General features: G+C 40.2%; 1 protein-coding gene across 4 annotated transcripts in view; it reads left to right on the top strand.

Moving 5' to 3' along the window:
* NR5A2 (nuclear receptor subfamily 5 group A member 2) overlaps nt 1-18,202 on the top strand; it is a 103,273-nt gene that overhangs the window by 31,083 nt on the left and 53,988 nt on the right. For all 4 annotated transcript variants that reach the window (XM_069967493.1, XM_069967494.1, XM_069967492.1 and 1 more), the window contains exon 4: nt 6,284-6,930. In XM_069967493.1, coding sequence (XP_069823594.1) covers nt 6,284-6,930 — 647 coding nt within the window. The remainder of the gene's footprint in view (nt 1-6,283; nt 6,931-18,202) is intronic.

Here is an 18,202-nt window from a genome sequence, read left to right as displayed (position 1 = left end):
AGCATTCATGTACACAGTGACGGACTGGCCCACCGGAGAACCGGAGGATCCTCCGGTGGGCCCACAGCTCAGAACCTGAAGTAACACTGACTGACATGTTGTTTCTCACTGGTTCTTCATTGGTGGGCCCCCAGGATCATTTCCTCTGGTGGGCCCCAGATACCCCAGTCCGACACTGCATATACATCTTTCCATGCCCGATGTCAGAACGGAGGGAATGGGGGGGAATATCCCTTTAGGACAAGAGGGATCTGCACAAGTAGTAACCTGCCTTTAAGGGGTTAAATTTAGTGAGGCTCAGTTACAGCTGTACTATCAGCCCTATTTCTTAGGGCCCTATTCCACCGGAATTATCGTTCAGATTATCGTTAAATTGTTCGAATCTAAACGATAATCGTTCGTTTGAATAGCAGTTAACGACTAACGTCCGAACGAGAAATCGTTGATCGTTTAATGAGATCTGGACCTATTTTTATCGTTGCTCGTTTGCAAATCGTTCGCATTGAATAAGAAGTCGTTCGGTCGTTCGCAGTAGTGACGAACACAATAGCGACAACAACGCGACCGCAAGAACGATCATAAGTAACAATTATCTTTCCATGTGAATGGGTGAACGATTTCAGGTTTTTCGTAATAGCGGACGTTTGGATCGTTTATCATTAACGATTATGCGAACGATATTCGTCCCGTGGAATAGGGCCCTTACAGTTCTTTTTTATTATAATTATTTTCAGCTATGTTTATACACAGTATTTCCTTCATTATTTTGGTCATTCCTTTTTTTCTACCAAAAATCTGGAGCAAAATTATAATAGAAAGATTTGTACAGTTTTATGTTTTCAACCCACTTGGTTGAAAAAAAGACTGACCAAAATACTAAGTGTGAACATAGCCTATCAACATAGAAAAAAAAAAAAAGCTGTCAGGTTACCTGATGTGACGTGATCTTTGTTGTCCTCCCATTCGCATTGGAGGCACCATTGGCAGTTCTAATTATATTTGCCATGAGGAATAGCACATCATGCAGCACTATTCTAGTCTCAGGACAAGTGACACCAAAACACGACCTGATCAGTGAAGTCCATCGGTGTCGGTCAATATGATGGTTCCCCCATTCCATCGCTTTCAGTTTGCTGCTCCTGCAACGGAACATAATGCAAATGTGAACAGAGGCCTCCTTCACACGTATGTGTTTCATCAGAAGTTTTCAGTCTAATAAGTCTACAGTTTCTATGTAGTAATAAATTTGTAGAAAAAAACAAAATAAAACATATACTATGTCCTTTAAAGCTATGGACACCTTTAAACACATTGTGTGTTATTACTGCATTGTACTTACTATGGTATGAACACATTTTCTGCAAAGGTATTTTTATGTTGCTTAGTTTCTCTTCTGCAGCCTCCATGTTGTCAGACATAGTATAAGCTGTTCTTTCTTCTTAAAAGTGAGATCTATGGGAACCTGGTCTCCAGCTCTTATCTATTCTTTTCTGAACAAGCTGATTTAAGATCATTCAGTAAAATCAGAGATAAGGCCTAGAGACCGAGCCATCAGATTTCATTGTGAATGGAACAGAGCAGGCTACAGAGGAGAAACTAAGCAAAATTTCTTATGAAGACCTTTGAGAACATAATACACCATAATAAGTAAACAGCAATTATAAAATGTTAAGCACTTCAAAATATCCCTAGCCTTTAATATAATAGTTGATGGTTATATAGACGATGTTAGTCCAGGGTGGAGCTTCTTGTCAGAAAATTACATTTTAGAATTCCTGAGCTTCTTCCACCTGAGAAAACATAAGCATCAGTTTTCCTGCGGGCTCCCGAGTGGCCACCATTCCTAGTTTGGGCTGAGGAATTGTATAAGGAAATTGGAGGGCTAACACGACAGTGATGCTAAGTAGGGTGAGAGCCTGTTCATAAGCAAAGATTTGTTTAACACACTGCCAGGCTATGTTCACACAATGCCGTTTTTCTGCTTTTTTTAAATTTTCTTGACGGCCATCATTTTGCCACCAAAAAACGGCCGTATCTTTTTAAAAGCCATAGTCATAATTAATTCGAGCAGAAAGTAGAAGTATAAGTCCTTACTTTATATTAGTCATTCCTCTTGGTGCAACAAAGTGCATGAAAAACTGTTGTGGTCTATTTATAAAGAATGATGTGCGTGAAACTCCTCATAGACTCTTTGTGCTGTTTTTGAAAAAAAAATTTTTTATTGATTCTTTATTTTTCAAGGGTGAGTTTTAGTGCATGTATTTTTTTCTTTGTGGAATGTCATGTAATTTATTAATCATGTGATTTATTAATATCTACAAAAATTACAGCAGGTGTGGAATTTCTTTTGAACAGAGAAAAAAAAAATAACGAAAGTTTATCGGTGAAAAAAAAAATTCTACACCTAGAGCATCCTGCATATTGAAAAAAAAACTCTACTGACCCAAAAGATTCTTAATAATAAAAAAAATGCAACAAACTATATAATAATAATAATCGTAATAATAATAATAATAATAATAATAATAATTTTATTTCAATACCATCTACATGTTCTGCAGTACTTTGAAATTCCAAAGCTCAGCTATAGCATTTTATACTTAGTTATTGACTTCTAGCTAACATTAAAAAAAATTGCAGGGAAAAAAAGCAAAAAAAGCGTAAATTTTCTATAAACACTGACGGCAGCCTTATTTACATAACCAGTTCCCTGTCCAATGATCATTATTCAGTCCTTCTAATTTTTACACTTTATCTTTTAAGAGGTTATCCAGGTTTACAAAAACATCACCTCTCTTTCCTCAGGTTGGGTGTGGGATTTTGCAGCTCAGTTGCATTGATGTGAATGGAGCTGAATTGTAATACCGCACACAACCTGAGAACAGGGGTGGCACTGTTTTTGGGAGAAAATGTCTCTTTTTTTTTCTCTTTTTCTTTGAATTGACTAGCCTAATGCAGATTTATTTTTATCTATGGGGGTCAAAGGGACACTAATCCCACTTAGGGTGCGTCACACGTGCAGGATCGTACAGCAGATCTGCAACAGATTTGAAGTTGCAGATTCAAAGCATTCTAATCTGCGCTATTATATCTGCTGCGGATCTGCTGCAGATTCAAATGTGCGCCATAAAATCTGCTGTACGTGTGAACGCACCCTTAAGGCGAGTCCATCATAACGAAGTGTGGAGACACTGCAAATGTTTGCCTGACTTCAGGTCTGATGGCCGCCTGTAAGCCTGCATTCAAGCCAGAAATTATAGCTATAATATGGATATAAAAACACGTCCTTTTTGGGTAGCGTGAACCCAACTTTAAAGTCACATATTTTGGTCAGAATTTTGCGTGGGGTTCAGAATGCAGAATTTTTATTATAGTTTGTATCCTGGTTTTGGCTAAAAATACTGATAAAAAAACAGACCAAAATAGACTCTGAACGCAGAATACATCTCAGGCTTGGATTCCTGCCGTAAAAACATCGCTGAAAGGAGAATATTGTTTTTTTTCCCCCTACCTTTCTACCATTGATGACGGCAATTCATTTGGCAAGAGAAGCTTTCGAAAGAAAGGTCGCTCAGGTCGAGCAACCACAAATACTTTTTCTGATTATCACCCTGCAACCGATCTGTTCATTTGGGACGTCAAACTTTTTTTTTTTTTTTGCACTAAAAAAAAAAAGAAGAAAAAAATATAATAATAATAATAATATATATATATATATTTATATATATATTTATATATATATATATATATATATATATATATATATATATATATAGACATTTTTATAGGTTTCCAGATGTGGAAAGTATAGTATATAGAAAGGCTGAAAAGAAAAATAAACGTGGCAGACAGGGAAACGTGAGAGCGCCCGACTTTTTTTTTTTTCTTTTCTTTTCTTCCACTGGAACTTTACTTTTTGCAAAAAGAAGAAAAAAAGTTTAAAAAATCTCTGTGTCTAATTATTGAAGGAATTTCGGAATTGTTTAAAAAAAAAAAAAAAAAAAATAGATACATAGTGGAAATAAAAATCCCTTTCCTGATGTCAGGTCTATGCGTACGGCCTGGGGTTTGTGACATGTTCGTATACTTTGTCTGTTTTTGAGCTGCCGTCTGCTATAAGTCACTCTCCTTGTAACGGCACCACGGTGTGTACTTTACTAATAGCCCTATTAAACCTAAATTGCAGCCTATAAATTACTGAGATTCATTAATTGCAGAAGTCTTTATACCAGACGAGTATCTGAGATCTCCATGCATTTTTAATGGCGGCGTAATCACTCCTTTGCATAAGAGCCAGTGGCCAAGGTAGGCGCAGTCAGTGTCACTCGCTATCCCATTAAACTTGCACCACAATGAAACGTACCGCTGTGACAAACCCCATTAAAATCCCCCCCCTGGCTGCGGCTGAACCACATTTCTTCTTAATTATTCCTAAAAGTGAAGACTTTGCTTTTCAGAAGCTTTTTCGGGGGGAAAAAATAAAATCAAATTTTCCTTTCTGCTTTAAGAAAAGTAACAAGCTGACACTATTATGTGGGGGTCCTGGTAGGAAAGAGTCAGCGGCACAAAGGAGAAAGCGACGGAAAATCCATAGATAGGAAGGAAAAGGGCAATTTAGTAACTATATAATATGTATAGAAAGCAGTTATGACGTTACATCCTAAGCCAGTAGTACGGATATTTGCATTTTTTTTTATTAAAAATTTGGTCGCTAGTAACTACTATCAGTTAAAAAAATTATTATTATTATTTTGTAGCCCTGGGTACCCAGATTCTAACCCTGTTTTCAGTTTATTGTTGTGCCCCCTGTTCCCAAAATCTAGGTTTTCTTATATTTGGGTTTCTACTTTCTACATTCTAGATTTCTACTTTTTCATGAATAGTCAGGTAGGTGGGAACTCTATTTTTAATATGACAGGCTCGTGAGGTTGGGGGGTGGATATAAGGCTGAGGGAGCATGAATCAGGATTGGGGGTGATTGTGAGACTGAGAGGGCATCAATCAGGCTCAGGGCTGAATGAATATGAGCCTGAGGGGGTGTAAATCACACTAAGGGGGTGTGGGATTATATGGCTCGAGGGGAAGATGCAGCTGTGAGAGCATAAATCAGGATTGGGGGTGATTATGAGGCTTGGGAGGTATGAATCAAGCTGAGGGATGTGTGATTCTGAAGCTCAGGGGGTGGGAATATGAGGCTGAGGTGCCATGAATCAGACCCCCCACTGAGCATTCGCACCCCTTAAAATAAAGTTTGGTTTGCACCCATTTGTCTGGCTCTTGGCAACGAAGTAGTAAAATTTCAACCAGTCCAGAAGGGGGGGGGGGGGGGTTACCATAGCATCAAACTAAAAAACAGTGTTGGCATAAGGGTACCAGAGACTAAACAATTGAATGACCACAGTTCCACTTTGGAAATCACCCGGATAATGTGCCGTGGATTCCATCATTCGCTCCCACTTGAATTTCCGCTGGTCCCATAGACTCAATTCTATGGTCGGCCCAAAGAACGGACAGGTTCATTTTTCAGGCGGATGGCGGAATCTGCCTGACCATAGAATGGAGTCTATGTTACGGGCTGAGAGTGAAGCGAGAGCACACAAGGATGAATGGTGGAATCCGCGACAAGTTATCCGTGTGATTTCTGTAGTGTGTACATACCCTTATTCTCCTTAAGGCTTTTGCTAAAAGTCGCCTGAACCTTCCACTAGGATTAGCTGCTTGTATTAGGCTGGTTTAACATGAGCGTAATATGGTCACATTTTGCCTCTATATTATTGCTGCTAGTCCTGGCCCCATCTCAGGTCTAGGGACCTGACAACATAAAAATGGGGTGAGTTAATGTCACTAGGTATGGGCATAATACAGATATAAATGCAACCATATTACCTTCCAAATGTGTATGGGTGCTTACCAACTCCTCTCCAATAGAGGTCGGGGAAGAAAAGAATGGGCATGCTGAATTTGTTTTCTTAAGAGGAGTCTACCAGTGGTTTTCCCTACTCTTCCCACTGGAAACATGTAAATGCTCAGCCAAGCTGAGTGTCCAAATGTTAATCCAGATGAACAGCTGTTGACTGTTTCAGACAAGCATAATATGGACATGTCTGGACATTTAATGACCCGAACTGAAAGCATTCCAAATAGTTATGATGCCCTCAGTGCAGGTCATTACACCCCTAGGTGGGACAGGACATAGACAAGTTCTCATTAGGCTTATCTGAAGCTGGCCTTAATGCCATGGAAATATGATATAATTCTAACTTAGCCTTTCTTTGTTCCACAGCGGTGAGGGCCGACCGAATGCGCGGAGGGAGAAACAAATTTGGGCCAATGTACAAACGGGACCGTGCTCTCAAACAACAGAAAAAAGCTTTAATCCGAGCCAATGGACTCAAATTAGAAGCCATGAGTCAAGTCATCCAAGCCATTCCCACAGACTTGACCATTTCTTCAGCTATCCAAAATATCCACTCGGCATCCAAGGGTCTACCTCTAAACCATGCCGCCCTTCCTCCAACAGACTATGACAGAAGCCCCTTCGTGACGTCGCCCATCAGCATGGCCATGCCACCTCACGGCAGCCTGCAAGGTTACCAGGCCTATGGCCATTTCCCCAGCCGCGCTATCAAATCGGAGTACCCGGACCCTTATACAAGTTCTCCAGAGTCTATCATGGGATACTCTTACATGGACAGCTACCAGTCCAGTTCCCCTTCCAATATCCCACACCTTATATTGGAACTCTTGAAATGTGAGCCCGACGAGCCCCAAGTCCAAAGCAAGATCATGTCCTATTTACAACAGGAGCAGGCCAACAGGAGCAAACACGATAAACTCAACACTTTTGGACTCATGTGCAAAATGGCCGATCAGACATTGTTTTCTATTGTTGAATGGGCGAGGAGTAGCATATTCTTCAGAGAGTTAAAGGTAAGACTACAACTTCTTCTGATGTTACTTGGAATTTCTCTGTTTGAACAATCACTACTTGGTATAAGTGTTTCTAAACAATAGGTAGATCTCAAAGTGATAGGGAGACCTGGCAGTAAATGATAAGCTTCCCTGCAGCGCCCCCACAGGAGAAATCAAGTATTACTATATGTTTGTGTAAGGTGGGACAGGTCAGGTCCTCCACAGCTAGAGATGCTCTTTGTATCCACTCTCCAGCATGACCAAGAAATTAGGATCCTGAAAATGGTGGTGTATGGCAATTTCCGACGTAAAGAAACCCTTCAATACGATTTACGAATAAAAGAATTATCAGATATATTGGAGGAACCACTTGAGTAACTCCGTATAGTCGATATCTTTTGCAGTAGTTATTGGGTACATTTGCCACGCTTATGGGGTGAGAGATAGGGCGTTTGCCGACATGAAGTAGATCAAAGAGTCCAATTGATTCACTTTCAGTAATTGCTATATTTGCACTTGGTACGGTCTTGTAGAGTTCACTCACCGGAGTTACTGAAAAGACTCACGGCTGACCCACGGGGTCAAGATTTTCCACGTCGGTGCTGAAAGGATGTTTAATTATTTAGGCTAACAAGTCACATATAATTAGGGAGCGAGAAGTGTCTCGGGATTTTTTTTTTCTGTCTTATAAAAGCAGGAAACGTCTTTAACCGTCTTGATGAAAGCAACGCACGGGTCTGTTCTTTCAATTACTGATCGCAGACACAGCAGTGGGCCTATTGTACGGGCAACTGAATTGTACAACCTCCCCGCCAGACTCGGTAATCACTTTCCAGCTCCTTGTCATGACTGAACATTGCTAAAGGCAAAGCAACTTATTTCAACACTTATTTAACCTGTCTCTGTATGTATGGCATATGTAGGGAAGGATCATGTGACTGCTCGCTGCCTTCCCCCCCTTCTTTTTGACCCCCCCTACTGTCAGTGGTTAATGAGCATTGAGTTCTCCTATGTTCCCGATGAAAGGAAGATCAGCAGGGCTGGGGGCTAGACTGATGGGAGCATGCGCTGGTGAACACAATAGGAGGGCATGTATTCATTCATATGCGTTTTCAAGATGTTTTTCCATTTGTTTTTGTTTGGGTGATGGGATTTCTATTAGTCTCTACGTGTCCCTGGGCAGATATACAGTCCCTGTACTCTAATTGTAAAATAGAAAGGCTTCAATCCATATTGGAGATAAATATGGAAATAATTACGTAAAGAAGGCGTATACTTGTTGTAGAGGGGACCCCCTAGATTGGTTAGATCTTTGACCCCAAAATCTGGTTCTCCAGCTGTTACGTTACAACTCCCAGCTACAACCTATGGCGCTCCATAAGCTGGCAATGATAGGCTTAATACCCATTAGATGGTTGGCCAATCCAGTTAGACATGGCGGCTTCAGACAGCTTTTCAGTAGGGTAAATTAGTTATCTTTGGGACCGGCCAACCATCTAATGCATAGGTGTAAAACTCAAGCTCTCCAGCTGTTGCAAAACTACAATTCCCATCATGCCTGGACAGCCAAAGCTAAAGCTTTGGCTGTCCAGACATGATGGGAGTTGAAGTTTTGCTAGAGCTTGGGGGCCTGAGTTTAACACCCCGGATCTAATGTGACTTTTCCCCTAGAGCAGATTGTTCTCAGAGAAGATTAGCCACCTCCAGCACATGCACATATGGTCGAAATAAGCATGCCGGTGTATGGAAAGCTCATTAAATATAGATATTGGGTGAAGCAAGCATGTATGTATATGGGGTGGTCAGGGGGACAAGTCAAGCATGGAGGTGTATGGGGATTTTAATAAAAAGAGATGTCGGATAAGCTGAGCATATGAATGGAAGGTGGTCAGGAAGGATAGTTATTGGTTAATCTATGTCCAGTTTAAGGATCTGTTCACACTTTGATTAATTCTTCTCAGGCCAGGTGTAACACCTGCTAGACCCTTTATAGGTTATTGGGATATGAAGGTAAGGGAACAAAAGAGAACAGAACATTAGACTAGTGAAACTGATCACAACAGATCAATGACGCCTCAGTTCACATCCTAATTTTGGGAGCTGATTTGCATACTTTGTGCCTGGGAATAAGCTGTCGTACACCAATGGGTCTCTTCTATGAGAATCAGTCCCCATCCAGTCCCTAGGTGATGTATGGGACTGTAAACTAGAACTGGGCGGAGTAGAGTTCTCCCTGTGTTATATAAGGTGGTCACAGTGTAGATGTACGCTGCTCCCAGGATATCTATGTATAGGACGCCAATTATATCTATGTATTGTTAACTTGGAGGAAACATCGGTCCGAAGTCCAAAAGTTCATTCTCCTTCTATTTATTCTTATTGTCATTTTTACAAAGAGAAGAAAAAGGTTATAGCTTATAAAGGGCTGAAGAGGAGGGAGCAGGGTGAAACAGGAGCCTATATATACTGGGGGAAGGTTTTTTATTGTTGAATTACTTTATTTACTGGCATTTATATTTATTATAAAGGTTTACATAGAAAAAAAAATGGGTGCTTGGTCATTTTTCTCCATCACATTGTAACCTGCAGAGCAGTACGGCCCCCTCAGTGGGTATGAGGAGGACCCTATTCTGAAGGCATAGCTCAGTCTTATCGATTAGGGAGGAGTTCACACACAGCTTTTTTTTTTTTTTTTTTATACACCACTACAGTTTTTCATGCAGGTTTTTTTTTTTTTTGTAGCCCATAGCTAGCAGTGAATTTAAAATGAATGGGAAATAAAAGGAGGGAAATTTATCAAGGGCTTTGTGCCTAATTTTTGGTGAATAATTGCATTTTTCACCCATTTTTGATCTAAGTTCTATTTATGAACCAGTATTCGACAGGCGAATATTTTTTAGATGCAACTTTTTTTTAATCTGCCTGTTTTGAGTATTCACCCAAAAGTTCACATAATCCGGGATTTTGCGACTTTTTAAAAAGTCGCACAAACGGGTGCAGGCTTACGTCTGGTCAGTACAAGGCGAATATAATTGCGCAATGTTTGCATTTTTGCGACTTTTTACTTAGATACATTTACAATGGCAGTGCTACATTTTATTGAATCAGTCACAAGATATTGGAACAAAATACACACCAATCCCCATTAGAATTGTTGCACACATTAGGGTCCATTTACAGATTATCTGCCAAAGATTTGAAGCCAAAGCCAGGAATGGATTTGAAAAGAGGAGAAAGTTTTCCTTTATGACCTGATCTCTGTTTAGAGTCTGTTTCTGGCTTTGGCTTCAAATCTTTGGCAGCTAATCTGTCAGATAATCTTTCTGTGTAAATGAACCCATAGACTCCTTAATAAATGCCCCCCTTAGACTTAAACTTCTCCTTCCTGCTGGATTAAAATCTACATTAAAAAAAACTAAAGTGGTGTTTAAAAAAAGCAAAAATAAATAAATAAATTGTGACATCACTCTTAGCTTGTGTTTTTTTAACGCTGTGGTCAGATGTTTGCTAAATTTTTCTTGCATTACAATTTTTTATACTTTTGGTGTTTGGAAATCACTTTTTTTCACAATATGCTGCATGACCTAGGAGTAGCATTTTATTTTTATTTTATTTTATTTTTTCATTTTTTCACAATTTTTTGTATAGGACATGGAAAATGGCAGAAAATAATGATGCATAAATAAAATACAAAAAAACAACAACATAGAAATGGTAGGCAAAAATTGAGATGGCGGAAGAACACGGTTGTGCGTTTTACTCCCCGGCTCGCTGTGATCCCCATTCGTTTCATGTTGAAGTCTGTCTCCTGAGATCCGGGGAGTGAAGCGATCACCTGTGTGCTTCTACCTGCTCATTCTAGTGACTGGTGAGATCTGAACAGTAAGGCTATGTTCACACAACGTTGAAATGATGGCCGTTTTTTTGAACGACGCCAGCAGACCGAAATTAACCATTTCGACGTTGTGTGAACATAGCCTCAGACCCTGACACATCAAAACCAGAGACATGCCAAATTTTTTTTTTTATGTCAGGGACACTTTAAGAGTAGCGTATAAGACGCCCCAGTAAATCTCTTTCTGAATGTATTGTCCATCTGGAAAGTGTAACTATACGGCGACAGGTTCCCTTTAAGAGCTGTAACCTGATAGGATGACTTTATAAAGTCCTGATTGAAGTATAATGTGTTTACGGGCGGCACATCCCTCCGTCCTGGGAAATAAACCATTCTGCACTATTTAAAACCATTTTACCTTTAAACAAACCCCAAAGAGAGTCGGAGAGCGAGGATCTGGATTTGCCTCATAAACAGAGGAAATATCATGAATAAAGTCTTCTGCCCCCCCCCCCCCAGCTCCTCTTTATATTTAGCACTTCCAGTAATATGAGCCAAGTAGGAACAAAAGGAGGGATAAATATAGAAGTGGATGAATAGATAGCCGTGAATATTCCTCAGATAGTGTTTCCATATCGCAGGGAACGTTCAAAGGGGCAAGGGTTATTTTTAAGGATTTCTTAACGTAACAATGGGGCTTCAGTTTACTATGCTGACTGCACGCATGACAGGGACACGACCAGCCCCCATCCAGCGCACCGATGGGATCTATCTGTCACATTGTGGAAGAGTTACTAACCCGGTGTGATTCTTAGAGGGTGCAAACTTATTCAACGCCAGTGTTCTCCAACCTGTGGCTCTCCAGCTGTTGCAAAACTACAACCCCCAGCTGCCAGGGCATGCTGAGAGTTGTAGTTTTGCAATAGCAAGAGAACTTTAAATTGAGATACTCTGCCTCAGCATCATAAGCTGCAGCTGAAGGCTACCAAGGCAATGCTGGGAGTTGTAGTTTTGCAACCGTATAAGATCCATAGGTTGCAGAACTCTGCTTTAGAAGCAATAGTTTCAACCACAGTCTGATAGGGCATGCTGGGAGTTGTAGTTTTGCAATAGTCAGAGAACTATAGAATGCAGAACTCTGCTTCTGAAGCAGCAGTTACAGCCATAGCTGTCAGGGCATGCTGGGAATTGTAGTTTTGCAACAGTCTATATGCAACTTCTGAAGCTGCAGCAGCAGCAGTTACAGCCATAGCTGTCAGGGCATGCTGGGAGTTGTGGTTTTTCCAAGAGCTGGAGAACCACAGGTTTTGCAGCACTTATACTGTATACAATTGGTCCATCTTTAGGCTTGCTTTACTTCTTGGTCGGTCTACTTTGCACTAAAATTCTAAATAAACATTTTGACAAATTGGTGTACTTCAAGGGGTTATCCAGAAAACACAGCTGCTTTCTTCTAAGAACAGCGCCACACCTCTCTTACAGTGGTCTGTGGTATTACAACTAAGCTCCATTTACTTCCCAGGAACTTAGCTACAGTATAATACCATACCCAAACTGAGGATAAAAGTGGCGCTGTTTTCCTAATTCTTTTTGTTTTTCTGTTGGATCCAGCTTAATGGAATATGGCAGAAACATGGAGGCCAAAATGACACTTTTGGAATCTGTCATGTGTTGATGACTTTAAGGATTCACCGTATACCATATACATCTGACTTTTTTCTGGTGCATACAATACATGTGCACAGCAAACACATGAGTGGTAATGCACAGTGGGTACATGCGCCAGGTCTTGGAAGGTGTACAGAATCTCAAAAATCCTTTAAGGGTGCGTTCACACGTACAGGATCTTCAGCAGATCTGCAGCAGATTTGATGGCCTATAATTGATTTGCTTTGAATCTGCAGCTTCAAATCTGCGCCATCAAATCTGCTGCAGATCCTGTACGTGTGAACACACCCTAAAGGGGTATTCCAACCTAAAACTAACTTGTCCCCTATCCACAGTGTAGGGGTCAATTAAGAGATTGCGGGGGGGTCCAATCTCCATATGATCTCTGCTATTCTATTCATTCTCTCCGGCAGCTCCATAGAGAATGAATAGAAACGTGGGTCACGTGCAGTACTCTGGGCTGTATTCAAAACAAAACAGCCAAGGGCCGATATGGAGATCACCAAGGAGAGGGGGGATACGAAGGTCGGACCCCTTGTGATCTCTTACTTGGCCCCTATCCTGTATATAGGGAACAAGTTAGGTTTAAGTTTAACTTCAGCTTTTGGCCCCCCAGTCCTATACTTTGAGTGTTTGCAATATTTTCCAGTTGTTATTGCTTTTACTCTTATTATGTGTAATCCAGCAATAAGAACATCTGCACTGTGTGAGCCGCGCTGCGTGGGCTGAATGTGACATGACGGGAGAGTTGAGGGTGATGCTTTTGGATTCTCTTAGTTACTTGGTTACACGGTAAGGCCTTGTACACAAACACAGGTGATATTACATACAAGGCTTGTCTCTCGTGGATCTATGGGAAAATACAACATGGTTCGCTCTAATATGCGAGGCAAAGGCCCCACGGGGAGTGTCTATAGGTCCATATTGTGGCCCGTGCATTACCATATAGACCTGGACCATACATGGCAGGTTATTCACCATAGCGCAACAATGGGGAGCCTTCGGCCCTCCGGCTGTTGCAAAACTACAATTCCCATCATGCCTGGACTGCCAAAGCTTTAGCTGTCCAGGCATGATGGGAATTGTAGTCATAAAACAGCTGGAGGCTGTAGGTTCCCAATCTCTGCTGTAGGGGGTGTCACTTCACACGTGGTTTGTGCGTGATAGCAAAGCATTATGGGGGAGATTTATGGCGCTGTGCTATAGCAAGATTCCTTTGTTGCCTATAGCAACCAGTCCATAATGCTGCATACTGAAGGGGTGGCCTTTTATAAGGTGTTTTCCCATTGGCTACCAAACTGTATCCTGAAATCGGCTAAGAAAAGTAGGTATCAAACCATGGGGGTAAATTTATTGCTCTGTTTTATAGTAAGATTCTCGTCATTGTCCATAGCAACCAATCACAGCTCAGCTTTTATTTCTCATATTGCTCTGGTAAAATGAAACCTGAGCTGTGATTGGTTGCTATGGGCAACAACGAGAACCTAACAGTAAGGCAGCGCCATAAATTTAACCCTATGAGTCCAGATGAGATTAATAGCGCTTATAGTAAGATTCTTGTGGTTGCCCATAGCAACCAATCGCAGCTGAGCTTTCATTTTACCAGAGCAATATGAGAAGTCAAAGCTGAGCTGTGATTGGTTGCTGTGGACAGCAACGAGAATCTCACTATAGGACAGGGCGTTCATTAATCTATTCAGGTAAGCTGACACTGCGTTTTTTGCAGTCCATTTAATGGATCGTTTTTTAAATCATAACTTGTACAGAAAAACGTTATTTTTACGTATGTTAAAAGGGTTGTTCACTTATTTTTTTTCTTCTAAATCAACTGGTGCCAGAAAGTGCCAGAGATTCGTAATTTACTTCTATTAAGAAATGTCCAGTACTTATCAGCTGCTGTATATCCTGCAGGAAGTTGTGTATTCTCTCCAGTCTGACACAGTGCTCTCTGCTGCCACCTCTGTCCATGTCAGGAACTGTCCAGAGCAGTAGCAAATCTCCATAGAAAACCTTTCCTGCTCTGGACAGTTCCTGACATGGACAGAGGTGGCAGCAGAGAGCACTGTCTCAGACTCCTGCTCTCCAAACTGGAAAAAAAACTGGACCACTTCTTGCAGGACATACAGAAGCTGATAAGTACTGGGAGATTTGAGATTTTTTAATAGAAGCAAATAAGACTTCTCTGGCACTAGTTTTATTTTATATTTTTTTGCTGAACTACCCCTTTAAAAACAAAAATTAAAAACTGACCTGTTTTGATCTTGTATAATGGAAAAACAGGTCCATACGGATGACACACAATTGTATCAGTTTTTTGTCTATAAAACGGATACATTAAACGGACTGCAAAAACACAGTGTGAACCTAGCCTTTATGTGTTTTTCACTAAATAAGTTTTTTTTTCAATTTGTACTTTTCTTTTTCCCCCCTATATGATAGCCAATCGGAAAACACTTAAAAAACATTACACCCTAATTAAAGTACGCCGCAGTACTCCAGCCGCATATTTTTTAGATGCTATTTTTTTAAATCTGCCCTTGAGTATTCACCAAAAAGTTTGTATAATCCGGGATTAGCGCCCAATTTATCATTTGCGGCTTTTTAAAAAGTCGCACAAACAGGTTCAGGCCTACGTCTGGTCAGCACTAGGTGAGTACGCTTAAGCAGTTTTTGCTTTTTTGCAACTTTTTCTGCGACTTTTTACTTAGATACAGTCACTATGGCAGTGCTACATTTTAATAAATCAGTCACAAGATGGCTATGTTCACACAACTTTAAAAATACAGAAAAGGCGGACGATTTTGATAGTAAAAATAATGTCCGTTTTTTGCTGCGATTTAACTGACTTCAATGGCAATACATTAAAGTCAATGGGAAGACGGACGTACAATGCACACAATGCATTAAATAACAGATGTTTTTACTGCGGACGTTAAAATAATGAACATGATCATTATTTTCGGACGTCTTTTGCAAACAGTGGACGTTTTTTATTAGTTGTTCACACACAGTTTTTCTTTTTCCACCACTCTTTCTACGTTTTTACTAACAAATTTAATGGACTTTTCAATTAAGCCGCATCCAAAGGCCAATACGTAACCCCAAACTAGAATAATGTACAAACACCCGTCATTGCACTAAGGGGAGGCCCGACTGCTAAATGACGTCCGTTATTTTAGACTCAAAATGACGGACGTAATTTTAAACGGAGCTGAAAAAATGTTGTGTGAGCATAGGCAAAGACTGTAATGTTGTTGTTTACAAAACAATGTATTTTATTGCATAAGTATTTGATACAATAGAAAAACAGAACTTAATATTTTGGTCCAGGTGTGGAGACTGGCTTGGCCACTTCAGGACCCTGAAATGCTTCTTATGGAGCCGCTCCTCCCTTCAATACACTGCAGTCGTCCTGTCTTCTTTGCACAAATGCACCGCCAAAGTATGATGATTCCCTCCTTGCTTCACAGTTGGGACCGTGTTCTTGGGGTTCTGCTCATCTTCTTCTTCCTGGAGTGGAAATTATACCAAAAAGTTCTATTTTGGTCTCATCTGACCACAAGACCAGTTCCCATGCCTCCTCTAGATCATCCAGATGGCCATTGGCAAACTAAAAATGGTATGCTGGTGTGAGCAGGGGCCCTGCAGGATTTTAATCCATGATGGCATAGTGTGTTCCTGACAGTAATCTTTAAGACTGTGCTCCCAGCTCTCTTCAGGTCATTGACCAGGTCCTCCCTTGCAGTTCTGGGCTGATTCCTAACCATTCTCAGAATCATCCTTACCCCATGAGGCAAGATCTTACATGGAGCCCAGGACCATGGAAGATTGACAGTCATCTTGTGTTTCTTCCATTTTCTAATAATTGCCCTAACAGTTGTTGCCTTTTCACCAAGCTGCTTGCCTATTGTCCTGTAGGCCATCTCAGCCTTGTACAGGTCTACAATTTTGTCCAATGGTGTCCTTAGACGGCTCTTTGGTCCTACCCATGGTCAAGTGGTTGGAGTGAGATTGATTGAGTGTGTGGACAGATGTTTTTTATACAGGTAACAGGTGCAATTAATCCAGGTATTGAGTACAGAGTAGGAGGAGCTTCTTATAGAGAAAATAACAAATCTTTGAGACACAGAATCCTTGCTGGTTGGTTGGTGATCAAATACTTATTTCACGCAATAAAATGCTAAATAATTATTTAAAATTCATTTTCTGGATGGTAGGTACACTTCACCTGGGAGAGAAGCTATAAAAACAATTATAGCTTCTCTCCCAGGTGAAGTGTACCTACCATAAAAATCCTTATTTATATTTATTTCAAACTTTTTAACCTACTCTTCCTAAGTCTACCGTCTTTCACTAATTCTCCTCGGTGAAGCCGCCGTCAGTCTGGCGGATTAGTAACCAGCCGCAGAAAAACCCGGAGTTAAATTGTTTTCACAGAGATGACATTGATTTTATTCATTAATAATTCATTAAACAATGGAAACAATCTGAACAATTGTTGAGGCCAAAGCTTTGAACATGTGCTGCTTCCATTTTCCCGTGACATCTGTTATTACATTGTAAGGCTGATGGCCAGCACATAACACATTGTGTGCTGTATCCTGGTCTCATTTCTCATTGTAACTCTCAATGTCTCTGCTAGAGTCACCGCAAGGTAACGCTGGTTATTCTCACGAATGTGTTAGGAGGGTAATCTACCTGTCTATCATTATCGCTCTGCCTCTGGTTTAGTGCCGCTGGCTGGAGGGGATCTGATCTGCAAAGCCCTTATTTTTAGGCCCTGTGAACAGACATTTAGTACATGGCTCATATAGGGAATGGGAGGAGTGATGGATATAGTTATTGGTGCAATATTCACAGTGTATAGCTCACTGTACACTAGGGGTGGAGGCTACAATGTCATCGATGTAACCGGACTAGGTATTCTCTTTGCTGTTTTTGGAGTTGGTTTGGTTTATATAGTTAGGTGTACAGTTTGGTTTTTAGGTTGTGAATTGTTGTTATAAATGGAATTTTTACTGTTGAGATATATATATATATATATATATATATATATATATATATATATATTAACATATACATTCACTTTCATCATATATTGAAATACTGTTTTTTTCTAATGTTTCAAACAATCATAAAAAGTAACAAAAAGTCCTACACAAACACACACACACATATGTGTGTGTGTGTATATATATATATATATATATATATGTGTGTATATATATCTATATATCTATATCTATCTATCATCAGGGCAGGGATTGTTACTATATGTTCAGTTTTTGGTTCTGTATTGTATCCTTTTCTGTTTTGTACTTTGATATAAATTATTATTATTATATTATAGTTACGTAAATAGCGCCAACTGATTGCGCAGCACTTTACATAGCACGTTATCACTCACATCAATCCCTGTCCCTATTTGGGCTCACAATTTAAATTCCAGATTTACCTATCTGTATGTCTTTCTATAAATGGTCTGTATTTTATCCGTGTTTCATCCATTTATTTTTAGGGTTTTTTGTTGTTGAATTATTGTTGAATAGATATGTAAAGAACTGTACTTCTATGAGTTAAAACAGTACCAGTATAAGGCCATGTTCCCACTGCGTAGCTTTTGTAATAATGATTCGTTAATAATTTTTCATGATTACTACGGAGCCTATGTAGTGCTGCATTCTAAGGAATCCTGGCCAGAGTGTAAGCACATAGTATACTCTCTGGCCGGGATCCCTAGCAGCGCCGCAAGAAACTGACATGTCAGTTTTCTGCGGCTGCTATTCA

The sequence above is a fragment of the Dendropsophus ebraccatus genome, chromosome 4, assembly GCF_027789765.1.
Source record: "Dendropsophus ebraccatus isolate aDenEbr1 chromosome 4, aDenEbr1.pat, whole genome shotgun sequence".
Taxonomy (NCBI): domain Eukaryota; kingdom Metazoa; phylum Chordata; class Amphibia; order Anura; family Hylidae; genus Dendropsophus; species Dendropsophus ebraccatus.
Note: the sequence above shows the minus strand (reverse complement) of the source record. Positions and strands in the feature narration are given on the sequence as shown.